At 49.6% G+C, this 17,263-nt stretch overlaps 1 protein-coding gene across 1 annotated transcript in view; it reads left to right on the top strand.

Moving 5' to 3' along the window:
- Window positions 1-17,263, top strand: part of AHRR (aryl-hydrocarbon receptor repressor) — a 120,931-nt gene that overhangs the window by 27,791 nt on the left and 75,877 nt on the right. The window contains exon 2 of the mRNA XM_006900174.1: window positions 3,186-3,367. Within this exon, the coding sequence (XP_006900236.1) occupies window positions 3,186-3,367 (182 nt within the window). The remainder of the gene's footprint in view (window positions 1-3,185; window positions 3,368-17,263) is intronic.

Below are 17,263 nucleotides of genomic sequence, written 5' to 3'. Positions count from 1 at the left end.
TCAGAGCTGTTGTACGTAGCTTCGCTCTGAGTTACAGGCAACTTGATGGCACACAACAACAACAACAACAACAACAACAACAACAACAACAGTGTTCCCTTGTTCTGTTTGGACAGCAGCTTCTTGGTGTAGGTATAGGCTTCACAAGAGCACTAGTAAGTATTCTGGGACTCCCATTCTTCACAGTATTTGCCATAATTTGTTATGATCCACACAATCAAATGCCTGTGCATAGTCAATAAAACACAAATAGACATTATTTTGGTGTTCTTCGCTTTCAGCCAGGATCCATCTGACATCAGTGATGATAGCCCTGGTGCTACAGACTCTTCTAAATTCAACTTGAACTTCTGTCAATTCTGTATGCACTATTCTAGCCATTTTTGAATGATCTTCAGTAGGGGATGTTGGAAGGATTCAGGTGTTGGAGGGGTCAGATATTAGACATGTCAGATATTGGAGTGGATCAGATGTTATATGGTCAGATATTGAAAGGATCAGAATTTATAGGGGATCAGATATTAGAGGGGATTAGATGTTGGGGAGTGTCAAATTTTGGAAAGGTCAGAATTTGGAGTGGATCAGATTTTGTAGGGGATTAAATGTTGGAAGGGATCATATTTTAGAAGTCAGATGTTGGACACAGCCAGATGTTAGAGAATATCACATGTTAGACTAGGGTAAGTCTTCAGATATTGGAAGTTCCCAGAGGCTTGAGGACATCAGATGCTGGTGGCAGTCAGATACTGGAGGTGTTCAGAAGTTAGAGAGATTATATTTTGGAGGGAGTCGTATGTTGGGGGAATTAGATGTTGGAAGGGTAAGATATTTGAGGGTATCAAATTTCAGAGAGGCAAAGTTGTTGTAGGAGATATTTCACATAGTCAGATATGAGAGTGGATCAGATTTTGGAAGGAGGCAGATGTTGGAGGAGGTGAGAGGAAGCAAATCAAATGCTAGAAGGATCCACTCTTTGAGGTAATCAACTCTTGTAAGGGGTCATATTTGGATGGGATCATCTGTTGAAGGGATCAGGGGTTGGAGGGGATTCAATGTTGGAGTGGATCAGATTCTGGAGGGATCAAATGTTGGTGGGATCCAGATGTTGAAAGTGTTAGTGAGTTAGAGGGATCAAATCTTAGAAGGAGTCATATGTTGGGGGTCAAGATAGTTGAAGGCATCAGATGTCTGAGGGAATCAGATGTTGCAAGAGGTCAGATGTTGGAGGGGGTCAAATGTTAGAGGGGGTCAGATGTTGGAGGGTGTCAGATGTTGGAGGGCATCAGATGTTGTAGGAAGCCAGATGTTAGAGGAGTTCAGAAGTTACAGGAATCAGGTTTTTTGGAGAGGTTGTATGTTAGAGGGGATCAAACGTTTGTTGGAGTTTGTCAGCTATTTGTAAGATCAGATCTTGGAGGCGTTCAGAAGTTAGAGGAATCGGATTTTTGGAAGGGATCAAATATTGGAGGGGATCAGACATTGATTGGAGGATGTCAGATGTTTTTAATATCAGATCTTGGAGGTGTTCAGAAGTTAGAGATCAGATTTGGAGGCAGACATATGTTGTAGGTTGTCCAGTGATTGAGGGTATACAATTTCAGAGGAGATCAGATGTGGGAGGGGATGAGATTTTGGAAGGGTTTAGATGATGGAGGGATTTTTTTTCATTGAAGGGAATTAGATGTTGGAAGGGTTCAGATTTGGAGGGGATCAGATGCTGGAGGGATTTTTTTTTTCTTAGAGGGAATTAGATGTTGAAGAGGTTCAGATTTGGACCAGGTGTTGGAGAGGGACAGATTTTCAAGAGGATCAAATGTTGAGGGGGCCAGATGTGGGAGTGGGTCAGATTTTGCACCTGGTCAGATGCTCAACATGGTCAGATATTGGAGCAGGTTAGATGTTGGAATATCAGATGTTAGAATGAGTCAGATTTTTACAGAGTCTGATGTTGGAGGGTATCAGATGTTGAAGAGGTCAGAGGTTGTATGGGATTAGATGTTGGAGGAGGTCAGATGCTGGTCAGGGTCAGAAGTTAGAGGAGGCAGATGTTGGAAGGAACATACGCTGTAGTGGATCAGATGTTGGAATGGTCAGATGTTGAAGGGTATCAGATTTTGGATGCTGGATGGAATCGGAATTTAGAAACGGTCAGATGTTGGAGGAGGTCAAATGTTGGTCATGGTCAGATGTTGGAGGGAGTCATATATTGGACTGGATCAGATGTTGGAGCAGATCAGATGTTAGACAAGGTCATATGTTTAATGGGATCAGATGTTAGTCATGGTTAGATGTTAGAGGGGGTCAGATATTGCAGGTTGGAATGTCTGAGAGAGCACGGGGCTGAGGGTTTTTTACCAGGATGAGTGGGTGTCTAGAAGGGCACAGTGCCAAGGGTCCCTCACCTAGAAAGGATGAGGTATCGGAGAGAGATAGGAGTGAGTGTCTCATACCTGGAAGAGCGGAATATATGAGAGTATAGGGGTGATGATCTCACACCTGGATTTGGTGGCTGGACTGGGAGAGCATGGGCGTGAGGGTCCCACACCTGGGTGGGTAGACTGGGAGTTCAGGAGTGAGGGTCCCACATCTGGGCAGGGCTGAGAACGGTCACTACGGATGTTGTGATTGAGTCCCTGGTTCTCCTTGAGTGGATTTGGTTTTGCGTAGATGTTGGGGAGCATGTGAAGGAGGCTGGAGATGATGTTTTGAGTGTCCACTCTTTAGCTCATATAGCTCTGGCCAGCCACTGCTTCCCTGTAGATAAGAGAGGTTCCCAGGCCCCATGGCCTAGGAGAGTGGGACTCTGGGTCCGGTGATCTACACCTCACCTTTGTACTGAGTCTATCTTCTTTGTCCTCAATTTCTCCACATTTTCGGTCTCCTAGGAGTCACTCTTCCCTATGTGTGTGAGATTTAGTCCATTCCTTAATGAGGTCCTCTCTCTGTGGACTCCCTCCCCCTGTGGGCTCCCTCCCTCCATGAGGTTCTTCTGTCCATGGGGTCCCTTCTACTGTGGGGTCCCTCCCTCTGTGGAGCCTTGCCTGCATTGGGTCCATGGGTGTTGACCATGTGGTCCTCCAGTGGGGTCTCTCCTTGCATGAGGACCTTCCCTGTGGGGGGGCTCTGTGGGGTTCAAGGTACCTGGCAGGAGGCTCTGCTTTAACAGCAGCCTGTTCTCTTTGCAGGAGGCCAGCTGTGGAGTCTGACAAGTCTAACCCCTCCAAGCGGCACCGGGACCGCCTCAATGCCGAGCTGGACCAGCTGGCCAGCCTCTTGCCATTTCCACCCGACATCATCTCCAAACTGGACAAGCTTTCAGTGCTGCGCCTCAGTGTCAGCTACCTCCGGGTGAAGAGCTTCTTCCAAGGTAAGCCTGCACTTGGGGCTCACCTGAGCTCATCTGGGGTTCACACCTGGCCCCACCAGCTCTCTCTCGTCTCACCTGTCTCCTGCAGGCCTCGCCTGAGGCTAGCTGGGATCTGGTTATGCTGCGTGCACCATCGCCTGTCTGTGTCCGTCTGACCTGGACTTGCCCAGTGGCCTGTCCTCTCTGGCAGTGCAGACTGGACTGTGGATTTCCTCTGGTGTCACATCTGGGAGTGGTCCACTGCTCCAGCACCATCCCCAACAGCCTCTCCCCCAGCACAGGACCTATCTTATGTGTGAGCAGGGTCAGTACCTACTCTACTTGTGAGCAGAGTCAGGACGTACCCAATGTGTGAGCGGGGTCAGGGCCCACCTTTTCTGCACGTGGGGTGCCCAGGGCTTTGCTCCTGCCCACCAGCCTGGAGCTCCTTGGTAGGTCTGCTTCTGCAGCTAAGCCCATGCCCCGGACTGCCCTGTGACTGGTGGCCATCACAGAGTCCATCTGCCCCTTCATGATGTGTCCTGGTGGCTCTGCACAGAGATGGCCACTGTCCCTGGCAAGTGGGGTCTCCCCACAGCCCTGGTTGCTGTATTAGCAGTGTTGCCGGTCACAGGGATGTAGAAACCATTGCCTGCCACCAGATGGCCCCACCACAGGTGGCACTTGCAGACTCTGCAGTGTCCTGGGTGGGGAGGTGGCTGGGGGACCACTTTCAGCCCCTGGCGCTGGTGTTGTCTGTTTGTCCTCCTGGTCTGTATTGATCTCTCTGTCCAGGTGGCTATGAGCCCCTCTTTTTGGCAAGGGGCTCAGGTCTGCACCTCCATATCCCTAGAGGTGCTTCCACCTGTCAGGTGTGGCTCCCACATGGCATCCTACTTCCTCTTGGCCGTGGTCTCCACCCCCAACCCCCCGGGGCCCATGTGGAGACATGGACTTGGGGCTGGGTCCTATGGAGAGATCTGGATGCAAAGGCTGGCGGAACGTGGGTGCTGGAATGGAGGACAGCGGAGGGGGAAGGCACGCACCCTGAGGTGGTGTGGAGGCAGGAGTGGCATGGCTTTTGTCCCCCTGGTCACAGCGCCTTTATGATGGGTCACCTCTGGAAGAGAAGGAATCCAGGAAGAGCCGGAGGGGCCAGCTAATCCAGGCATTGGCAGAGAAGGGCGACCAAGGATATGCCACTGGGCTGTAGGTGGGGAACCAGGACGCATGCCATTGGCCAGTGGAGTGGGGCCAGCCGGGGGCCCTGCCACCATGCTGTCAGATTTAAGGCCTCTGTGATGGAGCTGACCCTGGACCTTAGCGATATAGGTAGAACTGGCCAGGTCAGTCGGGTGTGAGTAGGGCACAGCCTCCTCTGGCTCCAGATGGGGAGCTGGACAGCTCTCCCAGTGACATGGAATTGGTCTGGACACCACGTCCCTCTCCACACCTGCAGAGCCATTGTCTGAGGTCACAGCTGGACCCAGCCCCCTCCCATGCGTCAGGATTCACTTGCTACCCAGTGGTTTCTACACAGTAGATCTGAGGAGATTGACTGAACCCACTTCTCTCCTTGAGACCAATCACCTTGTGTCCAGAAGGAGCCAGGACAGTGTCCACGTCTGTAAGATGCTGGAATAGTGTTTGCTATGTAGAAGATGCTAGAACAAAGCCTGGTATCTAGGTGTTGGAACAAGACCTGGCATCTAGAAGATTCTGGAACAAAGCCTGGCATCTAGAAAGTGTCCAAATGTTGGATGCGTGGACCTCATGAACGGGCCATCCTGTGTCTGGAACCGAGGAGAGCTGGCCCCTTCTGGGGCGTCCAGCTGTGTTCTCGAGCATTATTAGGTTCTGGTACCCGGAAGATGCTCAGAGTTGAGTGCCTCAGAGAGGACCAGCAAGTTCCTTCCAAAGGTTGCCACAAACACACACAAACCCCAGCCAAGGAAGGAGAGGAAGTTTAGTGAGCAGAGTGCCCTGTCAGAGAAGCAGACATCAAGTTTTCTCAGCAGTGACAAAGACCTCTGTTTGAGGGTAGTGGTTGACGATTTAAGGGGTCCTTCTTCCTCGTTTCACTCCTTCTGTGGTCAGCTCTGGTTGAGGGAGAGCGGTGGTGTTTTCCAGATAGAAAGCAAAGCTGATAAGGACGGCAAGGCCTGTCCATACTCCAGCCGCCCTGCCTGTCTCAGATGTCCCTGGAGAGAGGAGACTCTGAAATCTTAGAGTCTTTAGATGATAGCCAGTCTTTGCTGTTTTCTGCTCTCATGGGCTATTGTTGTTGTTGTTAGATGTCAAGGGTGACTCCTAGCGACCTGTCCTGTCCTGTCCCATTCTCATCATCTCTGACCCACTCAAGCCTATTGCTGCAGTCACTGTGTCAATCTATCTGATTCAGTCTTTCTCTCCTTCACTGTCGCTCCACCTTCCTAAGCATGATGTCCCTCTCCAAGGAATAACCTTTCTGCATTATGCAGATGACACAGCCTTGCTTGCTGAAACTGAGGAGGACCTGAAGCACCTGCTGCAGAGGGTCAAGGACTGCAGCCTCCAATATGGATTGAGGCTCAATGTCAAGAAGACAAAGATTCTCACCACTGGACCAACTGGCAGCATCAGGATGGATAGTGAAGAGACTGAGATTGTTCACAGCTTCAGTTTGCTTCGCTCCACAGTCAACACTCTTGGCACCAGTAGCCAGGAAATTAGAAGGTGTATTGCCATGGGAAAGTCTGCTGTTAGGGACTCTCCAAAGTACTGAAGAGCTATGGTGCCTCTCTGGAGACTAAGGTGTGTTTCATACAGGCCATGGTCTTTGCAATCACTTGTTATGCATCAGAGAGTTGGACAATGACCAAGGAGGATAAAAGGAGAATTGATGCCTTTGAGCTGTGGTGCTGGAGAAGAGTATAGAGAGTACCATGGACTGCTAGGAAAACAAACAGATTCATCCTGGAAAGGGTTAAACTGGGTGGCTTTTTGGAGGCAAGGATTCTGAGGCTCCGTCTAACATACTTTGGACATGTTGTGTGGAGAGATCGGTCTTTGGAGAAGGACATCATGCTTGGGAGGGTGGAGGGACGGCGCAGGAGGGGAAGGCCCTCTATGAGGTGGATTGATTCAGTGACTGGGATAATCAGAATGGGAGTGTCAGAGACAGTGCGATTGGCACAGGACAGAGCAGAGTTTAGGGCTGTTGTACATAGGGTCGCTATGAGTCGCAAGCGACTCGACGGCACATAACAACAACAACAACAGCAACAACAACAGTAACATGCCAATATATGAAACAAAGCTTTGCCATCCCTGGCTCCCAGGAGCACTCCAGGTGCGCCTTCTCCGAGACATACCTGTTTGTCTTAGTTTTCAAACTCATTGGTGTCATTATTCTCAGTAATTTGGAAAATGCCTGACTGTAGATTTTCTGTCATGGGCTGTAGGCCTGCCTAGGTTGGAGCCTCATCATCCGTCCTTCTGGAAAGCTGGCTGGCTGCAGCTACATTAGCTAATGGGCAGGTCTGGGTCAATGGTTTTAACAACTCACTATCAACCCTGCTGTTTACGTCCTACTCTGGCGTTTACGTATGAAAGTGGAGTAAGGAGACTAGCTAACAAACTAAAATGCAAGATACCTTTGCAACAATAAAAAATATCTGTGATATACCCTTAGAATACGAGAACTGTGGCACAAACAGACTTGTACACCAATGTTCACAGCAGCATTATTCACCATCGCAAGAACATGGAAACAGCCCAAATGTCCAAACACAAATGAATGGATTGAGAAATTATGGCACATTTACACAATGGAATACTATGCAGGACGCAGAAGCAATAACTTTGTAAATTATTACCTAACTTGGGAGGGACTGGAGAGCGTTATGCTGCGTGAACTAAGTCCCACAAGGATAAATATTGTATAAAACCGTTATTGTAGAATGAGTATAAGGATCCAGGAGGGGTGGGAGAGGCTGGAAGCAGAGGGATGTGGATGTGCAGGGGAAGGAAGGATTAATCATGGGGTTGTACAATTTGATGAGTGGGGGGGTGAGGGAAATGGAAAGAATTTGTTCAAATTTGTATTTGAATTTTGTAAATAAACTAGTAGAAAATTTGAAAAACAAAAATATCTGTGAGAGGGCCTACCATGGGATAATCCACTTCAAGATCCTGAAAAGACACCCCAACGGTCCTCTGCTGATTGTCTTAAAAGGGAAGTGAAACAGCTCAGTCCCACAAGGACAAAGACTGTTTGAAACCATTATTGTAGAATGAGCGTGAGGGTCCAGTGACGGGAGGGTGGAAATAGATGGGAGACGATGGGGGGTAGGGTGTTAACACAATTTGATGGGTGGGTGGGGTAAAGGAAATGGGAAGGAGCTCTAGTGAAAAATAATGTATTCAAACTTTGTAAATAAATCAGTATAACATTTTAAAAATAATAATTTTTTTAAAAAATTACGTTTTATAAAAAGGGAAGCAACGGTGTTTTAGCTTTTGTGTGGCTCCTTGGGCCGTGCCTATCTGGTTGGTATAAGAATAACATTCTTGGGGTGCAGTGCGCAGCCCCTCCCCCAGCGTTAGCTTGCCAAGGCCCCAGTAGTAGAACAACTGCATTCGATCTGTGTCTGAAGGGCTTGCATCCTCTGTCTACTTCACCTGGGGCTGAGGCAAGCTCTTGGGGAATGTCCTGTACACCTGTAGAAAGGTGCCCTCCAAAAAAAAAAAAAGAAAGAAAGGTGCCCTCCAGCTCCAAGTCCTGTGCTGAGTGCCCATCCTAAGGTTACAGACAGGGTCTCTAAAGGAAAGACTCTTCTTGTCCAGGAGATCCAAGCTGTGGGTGGAGGGAGGGGCAGCAGTGTGGGGACCTCTGTGTCTGCAGAGGCCACAGAAATATCTGGAATTGGAAACATTAGAACACAAGTCCCAGCTCACTTAGGGGTTGTGTGCATTAGGAAATTCTGCTATCAGAGACCTCTCCAGAGGACTAAAGAGCAATGATGTCAGTTTAGAAACTAAGGTGTCTGAACTATGGTCTTCTCAATTGCTTGCTAGGCATCAGAGAACTAGAGAATGATTAACGATGACACAAGAAGAATTTATGCCTTTGAGTTGTAGTGCTGGAGGAAAATATTGAACAGACTATGGACTGCCAAGAGAACAAACAGGTCTGTCCCGGAGAGGGTGAAACCAGGCTGCACCTTGGAGGCTAGGATTTTGAAGTTGTTTCTCACATACTTTGCCAGGAGGGACCAGTCCTTGGGGAAGGACATCATGCTTGGCAGGGTGTAGGGTCAGTGGAGAGGAAGACCTGGGATGAGATGGATTGACCAGTGACTGTGGGAATGGGGAGTGATGGGTCAGAGGGGGTGGAGTTGTCTCAGGTCAGGGCAGAGTTCAGAGCTACAGGTCGTAGCTGATTCGAAGGCACATAACACAGGAGCGGGAGGTATTGGTTCTTTTCCCAGCGTGAGTCCGCTTCTGGGCTTCCTCTACAAGCTGGGCTGTAGCCTCTGTGGTTCTAAGACAATGAGACTGTCCAGAGGGGAGTGATCTCAGAGTTTTGATAAGCATGCCACAGGCCAGGGTTCAGGTCCTACACATGGACCAGCACTCCCGGTTCCCTCATTCTTTCAGGAACAGGTGGAGATAAAGGCCGGGTGTCCAGGCTCTGAGGCTCTGAATGGCCTCGCTGAAGGGCAACTCACAGGCCCCAGCTGCCCCACTTCTGGGCCTTGGAGCTTTCCTACAAAATCTTAGCTAGTTTTCCAAATCCAAGTATCTAAACCCTACAGTGCTCTGCCATCCCCAGAAATTCCCTCCATTGCTTTTTGGTTGTGGGAGTGGGATTGAACACATAGCCCGTATCCATTCATGAGACAACTTTTTTCCCAATGTTAGGATAAACCCTAAATAATGAATTTTAGGTTTGCAGAACTGGGCCTTTTCTTTTGATACCTTCAACCTCTCCCAAAAAAGTCCAACACCAATGCAGTATTTGTCCTTATGAGACTGTGTTAGTTCACTCCGTATAATGTCCCCCATCTCTCCCAAGTTATGTAGTATTTTTCAAAATCGTTGCTCCCAAGTTATGTAGTATTCCATGCTTTTAATGTATCACAATTTCTCAATCCATTCTGTTATGGTTGAACATTTGGGCTGTTCAGTGCTGGGAGCAGAGGGGTGAGAATGGGTAGGGGCAAAATCACATGGTTACATGATTTGGTAAGTGGAGGGAGGGGGTAAGGGAAATGGGAAAGGTCTGGTGGGGATCTGGAAAGATGTGGTAATGGTGGGTGTAGCTCAATGTGATTCATTTTATAAAACACAAAGCACAGGAATGATTGTCAGTGAAGGAATGTGGGAGGAACCTGCCTATCTTTTATAGAAATTGTGTATGTTCTATTGCAGATCAATGTCATTCACATACTGTAACATGACACGTGGGGATTCAAATCCAAGGAGTGAAAGCCTTTGGGCGAGTGAATTTCAAAAAACTGTAGGCAACTTCATAAATCTCTGTGTAACACAGTCCCTTGGACTTGGCCTGGCCATCCTGTGTGAAAGTCCTACCATATAACTAAACAGGGTTGAGAGTTCTCTTGTAAGAGTAGAGAAAAAGCATCTTCTAAATTGAAAACAGTCAAATACTGGGCTTTGGAAGGCACTTGGGAAATCCAGGTCTAAAGATGTGGCATCATAGGGCCTCTCGACATAACAATGCCAGTGATGAGCCTTGAAGCCAGTTCTAATCTCCATTTTCCACGGGATGGTTGAATAACCAGCGTCGGGTATTAACACCAGCAAGGCATTCAATGTTCCTGACTCTTGGGATGAGTTATGCGAGGTGACAAACAACATGGAATTCTCGTGAGGTAGTCCATTCTAGATTTTATTTTTATTTCTACAGATTCAATCTTAGTGTACATAGGGTTATTATGAGTTGCAGGCCACTCAATGGCACATAACAACAACATATATGAAGAAGAGTGTCTACTTGTGTTTCATTGACTATGCAAAGACATTTGACTTCATGGATCACAACTAATTGTGGCTAACCTTGAGAAAAATGGGAATTCCAGAACACATAATTATGCTTATGTAAAACCTATACTTGGACCAGGAGGCAGTCATCAGAACAGAGTAAGAAGACACTGCATGGTTCAGATCAGGAAAGGAGTATGTCAAGGAGACAGCCTATTTCCACACCTTTTCAAGTTATATGCAGAACAGATCATTTGGGAGGCTGGACTTTGTGAGGTGAAATGTGGCGTCAGTGTGGGAAGAAGACTCATCACTAACCTGCTGGAATTGAGGAGGACCTGAAATATTTGCTGCAGAAGGTCAAGGACTGTAGTCCGCAGTACAGATTGAAGCTAAAGATCAAGAAAATGAAGATTCTCACCACTAAGCCACTTGGCAGCATCGTAATAGACGGAGACGAGATCGAGATTGTTAACAGCTTCAGCTTGCTTTGTTCCACAATTAACCTTCTTGGTACCAATAGCCAGGAAATCAAAAGAGGAAATTGCATTGGGTAAGCCAACTGTCAGGGACTTCTCTACAGTACTGAAGAGCAATAATATCAGCCTAGAGACTAATGTGCGCCTGACCCAGGCCATGGTCTTCACAATTACTTGCTGTGCAGCAGAGAACTGGACAATGAATAAGAATGATAGTAGAAAAATTAATGTCTTTAAGTCTTTATGCTGCTGGAGAAAAGTACTGAACATACCATGGACTGCCAAGAGAACACACAGGTCTGTCCTGGAGAGGGTGAATCTAGGTTGCTCCTTGGAGGCAAGAATTTTGAAGCTCCCTTTCACATACTTTGAGCACATGGCCGGGAGGGACCACTCGATGGAGAAGGTCATCATGCTTGGCAGGAGAGGAAAACCCCAGATGAGATGGATTGACAAGGTAACTGGGGCAATGGGAGTAAGTGTGTAAGAGACAGTGAGATTGGCTCAGGACAGAACAGAGTTCAGAGCTGTTGTACAGCTCTAATGATCACTAATGACTCAGAAGCAACTTGATGGCTTATAACAGCAACAACACAATCAAATACCTTTGTGTAGTCAGTGAAGCACAGATAGACATTCCTCTGGTACTCTTTGCTTTCAGCCAAGACCCATCTGACATTGGTGATAATGTCTCTAGTGCCACAGCTTCTTCTAAACTCAGCTTGTATTCCTGGTAGTTCTCTATTACTGTACTGTTCCAGTCAGTTTTTTACTAATCTTCAGCAGGATTTTGCTTGCATGTGATATTAGTGATGTTGTTTGATAATTTCCACTCTGTTTGATCACTTTAAAAAAAATAGGAGTAAATATGTATCTGTTCCAGTCAATTGGCCATACAACTGTGCTCCAGATTTCTTGACACAGCCTGGTGAACACATCCAGGACAGGGTGTGTGTGTGTGTGTGTGTGTGTGTGTGTGTGTGAGAGAGAGAGAGAGAGAGAACCTTGCTTGCTGAAACTGAGGAGGACCTGAAGCGCTTGCTGCAGAAGGCCAAAGACTGCAGTCTTCAATATGGATTGAAGGTCAATATCAAGAAGACAAAGATTCTCACCTCTGGGCCAATTGGCAGCACCATGATGGATGGAGAAGAGATGAGGTTGTTAACAAGTACAGGTTGCTTGGCTCCACAATCAACACTCTTGGCATCAGCAGTCAGGAAATCAAAAGGTGAATTGCAGTGGGGAAATCTGTTGTTAGGGACCTCTCCAGAGTATGGAAAAACAATGATATCAATTGAGAGACTAATGTGCACCTGATCCAGGCCATGGGCTTAACAATTACTTGCTGTGCATCAGAGAGCTGGACAATTACTAAGAATGAGAGAAGAATTGATGCCTTTGAGTTGTGGTGCTGGAGAAGAGTCTTGAACATATCATGGGCTGCCGAGAAAACAAATAGGTCTGTCTTGGAGAGGGTGAAATGAAGTTTCTCCTTGGAGGCTTTTGAAGCTCCATCTCACATACTTTGGGCACACAGCCAGGGGAGATCAATCCTTGGAGAAAGACGTCATGCCTGGAAAGGGTGGAGGGACAGCGCAGCAGAGGAAGACCCCGGATGAGATGCATTGACACAGTGATTGACACTGGGGCACTAGGTGTGTTGGAGTCGGTGAGATTGGCTCAGAATAGAGCAGAGTTCAGAGCTGTTGTACGAAGGGTCGCTGTGAGTCGCAGTGCAAACTACCAGTGCTTTGAAGCTGCAAGATAAGCAAACACTAAGCCCTCTAGTACTTGGAATTCTTCCCAGCAAAGAGGCAAATGTATGAAGGAAGCAAGAGCTGACCAGACTCATCTCGCCTCAGCCCAGAGTCCACTCAGCTCCGGCCTGAAGAACAAAGGGTCCAGGGAGAGAGTAATTTTAAGTTGTTCAGGATTCATTTTAAAAACCATTTTTTAATACAACTTGGAAAGTAAACAGGATTTTGAGAGGCGAAGGAGTGGAATTTGCGAGGGTGCGGGAACAGGAGCCCAGGCCCTGAGCAGGTGTCTGATGACTGGGTCAGGGGAACTTCCTGTGGTGCCCCCCGACAGGCCGGATGGTCCCCCACATGGCGGTGCAGGCCTCGGCTGCCAGGCTGGGTCTCGGATGCTCCATCTGTCCTATCTCAGACGGCAGGGATCCCCACTCCTGAAACTTGTCATTGCCTCACTTGGGTCAGGGCCAGTGCTGCTTTGCTCAGACACAGATAACTCTGGGACCACGCCGTTCTTCAGGTGAGAGAGCAAAAGAGGATCAGAATCACAGGCAGAAAAGACATCTGGACACCCAAGGACACACCTAAGAAGCCAAACAGAAAGGGGAAGAGAAACTGAGAGAGACGCAGAGGGCGGGCTTGAGGGCCACTCTCAGCCGTGGGAACTAGCAGGTGGGTGTGGACATGAGAGCTTCCTGTGGGCTCTCCCCACTGGGTCTCCAGTCCCCCAGCTCGGGGAGAGTGTGCTGACCGCCTCTGACCTATGCAAACCCCCTCACACCTCACTAATCTGACCAGGAGGATTCAGACCATCCATTCCCCATGTGTGGGTCACCCCACTAGCCTCAGCACGTGGGGAGAAGCCCTGCTCTGTCTTCAGCGTGTCCCCGGCAGCTGAGGCGCGATCAGCTCTGGGCCTCCACCAAGTCCCCTTTGTACACGCACCCCAGTCAGCAGCATCGACAAGCAAAGCGGGACCTGCTTTCCACCAGGGGCGAACTTCACGTGTCCTGGTCCCACCAAGAGGTTCCGGGGACGTGAGGGAGATGCCAGGGTCAGCACCTTGCACGAGACTAGCAAGCTTCCTGCAGAGAAGGTTGCTACAGACAAAGGAGCCCGGAGAAGTGAGCAGAGTCATGTGAGCACTGAAGTCCTGGCCCTTTGGTGCAAGGACAGAGGGAGTTAGGGTCACCCTAAAGCTGGGGAAGCATGGGGCGCTTCAGGGGCACAGATGAGGTGGGAACAGGTGCTGGGAAGGAGTCAGTCCAATAGACAGAAGAATAAGGGGAAGAAGAAAAGAGTTCAGCGTGAGCTGGGCGACGTTTCCAGTCAAAGCTGGGCGGCTCTGCTCTGCTCTCAACTGTGCAGAGTGTCCACCTGAGACATTTCTCCAGCCACCTCACCGCCGGCTCAGAATCACCTCACAGCCACCTCAGAGTCACCTCACGGCCACCTCAGTTATGTCAGGACCACCTCACGGCCACCTCAGAGTCACCTCACGGCCACCTCAGAGTCACCTCACAGCCACCTCAGAATCACCTCACGGCCACCTCAGAGTCACCTCACGGCCACCTCAGTTACGTCAGGACCACCTCACGGTCACCTCAGAGTCACCTCACGGCCACCTCAGTTATGTCAGGACCACCTCACGGTCACCTCAGAGTCACCTCACGGCCACCTCAGAGTCACCTCACGGCCACCTCAGAGTCACCTCACGGCCACCTCAGAGTCACCTCCCGGCCACCTCAGAGCCCCTCATGGTCACCTCAGAGCCACCTCAGGGCAACTCCACAGTCACCTCACGGTCACCTCTTAGCTGTCTCATTGTTACCTGACAGCCACCTCACAGTCACCTCTCATGGTCAACCTGTGACCACCTCATGGTCACTTCATAGCTTCCTCGTAGCCACCTCAAGGTCCCACCGCACAGCTCAGTGAGAAACACCTTCCATGATGAGGAGCCTCAGCTGCAGTGGGGGGTCTGGTCATGGGGGGCCCTGTCTGAGGGGATGGGGTGTGTAGTTGTTGGGTTGGGGTCTGGGCTGTGAGGGGGCCCTGTCTGAGTGGATGGGGTGTAATTGTCAGGGTTGGGGTCTGGTCATGGGGGGCCCTGTCTGAGTGGATGGGGTGTGTAGTTATCAGGTGGGGAACTGAGGCTGGGGAGGGGGGCTGTGTACGTGTACCCCACTGTTGTTTGTGGGCTCCCAGTCTATGTGTCTGAGGGGATGGGGTGTGTAGTTGTTGGGTTGGGGTCTGGGCTGTGAGGGGGCCCTGTCTGAGGGGATGGGGTGTAATTGTCAGGGTTGGGGTCTGGTCATGGGGGGCCCTGTCTGAGTGGATGGGGTGTGTAGTTATCAGGGTTGGGGTCTGGGCTGTGAGGGGGCCCTGTCTGAGTGGATGGGGTGTGTAGTTGTCAGGTGGGGAACTGAGCTGTGGGAGTTTGGCTCTGTACACATACCCCACTGTTGTTTGTGGGCTCCCAGTCTATGTGAAACCTTCCTGTTCTGCTCAGGGCAGGTGCTGTTGTCAGGCTGACAGCCATGGACCTCCCTCATCATTCCTCTCTGCCCTCCCTCGTGCTTTGCTTGTTCTGAGGACTTCGGTGTATTGTCCTAGTTCCAGGTGAGGGACTGGGCAGGTGTGAGTGAGAGTGGCCGGGGTGTGTCTGAGTTCCAATGCTTCGAGGCGAGGCTGCCGGTCCCCGTGGGCTTTCATTTTCCTCCATCTGCATGTGTTGATGTGTTAGTGGAGGTGAGAGGAACCGCTCCCCCACAGGGATGCAGCCAGCTCTGAGGCAGGTGGGCACTGTGCACAGGTGAGCAGTTAGGTCCCCTCGTGGGTCCAGCTGCAGGGTGTCCCACTCCACAGGAACTGGCTGCCCTCTGACAGCTGAGCCGGTAAAACCGTCCTGACTCCCAGAGACCCAAAGGACAGAGCACAAGGATGTGCAGGGTGTGTATGTCCATCACCTTCGTATGACCAGGCTGCCGTCTTTCTCTTGAGCAGTGGCTGGTGGGTCTCAACTGCTGACCTTTGTTGGCAGCCACGAGCTTGACCGTGTGCCGTCACATTAAGCTGAGTCGTCTCCATGTGTACACGAGGGTGTTGGCAAAGGTGAGGTCTGTGTGAGGCTGGGCCTGAGATCCCAGTAGCACTGCCTACTAAACAACAGGTCGGCAGTTCAAATCCACCAACCACACGCTGGGGAAAAGCCCCCGACCGACAGGGCCATGGGCTCCCTGCCACAGGGTCACCATGGGTCAGGATGGATCCCACTGCACATGGGCTCCCCGGTCAGACCTGTGCTTCCAGGAGTGACTCCAGCCAGGCCCTCAGAGGGAGAGGCACCCGGTGCACGTCTAGGGCACTGTGCTGAGGTGTGATGCCCGGCTGGGCACCGCAAGGACTCTGCCCGGGTAGGTCACCTTTTACCTTTACACTCCCACACTGTGTCATTACTCATTGAATAATAATGGGTTTAAAAGAAAATACCAGCCTTTTTTTTCCCCTTCTTGCTTTTGGTTTTGTTTTGACAAAAATGTTTCTCAAACCTTGATCTTGACAGAGATTTGCTTTTCCTTTTACTCTGTTAAAACTTAAAAAGCTCCCACATGGCTTGCTTATGATGCAAGATGTTCCAAACCCTGAAGAGCCCACACCACGCAGGATGTGCACACAGCACATTTGTCCATTTTCCCAGGAAGCTGGCGTTGGCTGCCTCTGACCCCTGGCCTGGGGCTTTGGGGAGGGTCTCCCAGGCTGAAGCCTGAGCCACCTGGCTGCCCAGAGAGGAAGGAAAAGGCATTCGCTCGCACACAGAATGGGGCTTTTTCTCCTTGTTCTTTCCAAACTGCATCAAAGTGTGAAAGTTTGGCTGAGTCCTTTAGGAAAATCTGGAAATTCTTTCTGTAGAAAATGAACAACTTCATGCAATATGCATCTTGTACCAAGCTGTAATTTTTTAAATATCATGTTTGCATGAGATGGGCATGTTTATTTATACTTCTGACTTTTTTCCCCCTAAGGGAGTTTGGTGCTTTGAAGGTCATGTCAAACCCTCTGTCGTTCAGGCTGTGAGGACTCTGAGAGAGTCACAGCGCCTGTTTGCAAGCCTTCTGCAGGCCGGTCCCTCTCTCCCACCATGCAGGGCGCATGTGCCTCCCCACCTTCAGTCCATAACCCTCGCTGGGTCCACATTGCATTCAGATTCCCTTTATCTCTCCTCATACTGAAACCCCAGCGTACAGCACCACACCCGAGTGTGTACCCTCAGCACAGTCACATGCACACCCCCCCCCGATGATGCTGTTAAGTGCCGTCGAGTCGTAGGCAACTCATAGTGACCCTATGAGTGAAAGACATGAACACTTGGCATGACTTTGATTTCTCCAAGTTCAGAGGATTTCCGGAGACAAGCTATTTAGGAAGTGGATGCCACTCCTGCTTCCAAGCTTGTTTTAATCGGGAGCTCCACCAAACACTGTCCACCATGGGTGACCATTATCGCATTTGACACATCAGGGTCACAGGGTTCGGCTTCACAGCAACCACGAGTGACCTCTGTACAACAATGCACATACGAGTGCTATACCACTTAGAAGAATGTTGACCAAAAAAAAATTAAAAACCCCGATGATACACGCGCATATTCACACGTGTGTTCACACTCCACACAGCTCACACACTGATTATGCACA

Source organism: Elephantulus edwardii, unplaced genomic scaffold (assembly GCF_000299155.1).
Source record: "Elephantulus edwardii isolate Elephantulus edwardi_28Jun2011 unplaced genomic scaffold, EleEdw1.0 scaffold00274, whole genome shotgun sequence".
Taxonomy (NCBI): domain Eukaryota; kingdom Metazoa; phylum Chordata; class Mammalia; order Macroscelidea; family Macroscelididae; genus Elephantulus; species Elephantulus edwardii.
Note: the sequence above shows the minus strand (reverse complement) of the source record. Positions and strands in the feature narration are given on the sequence as shown.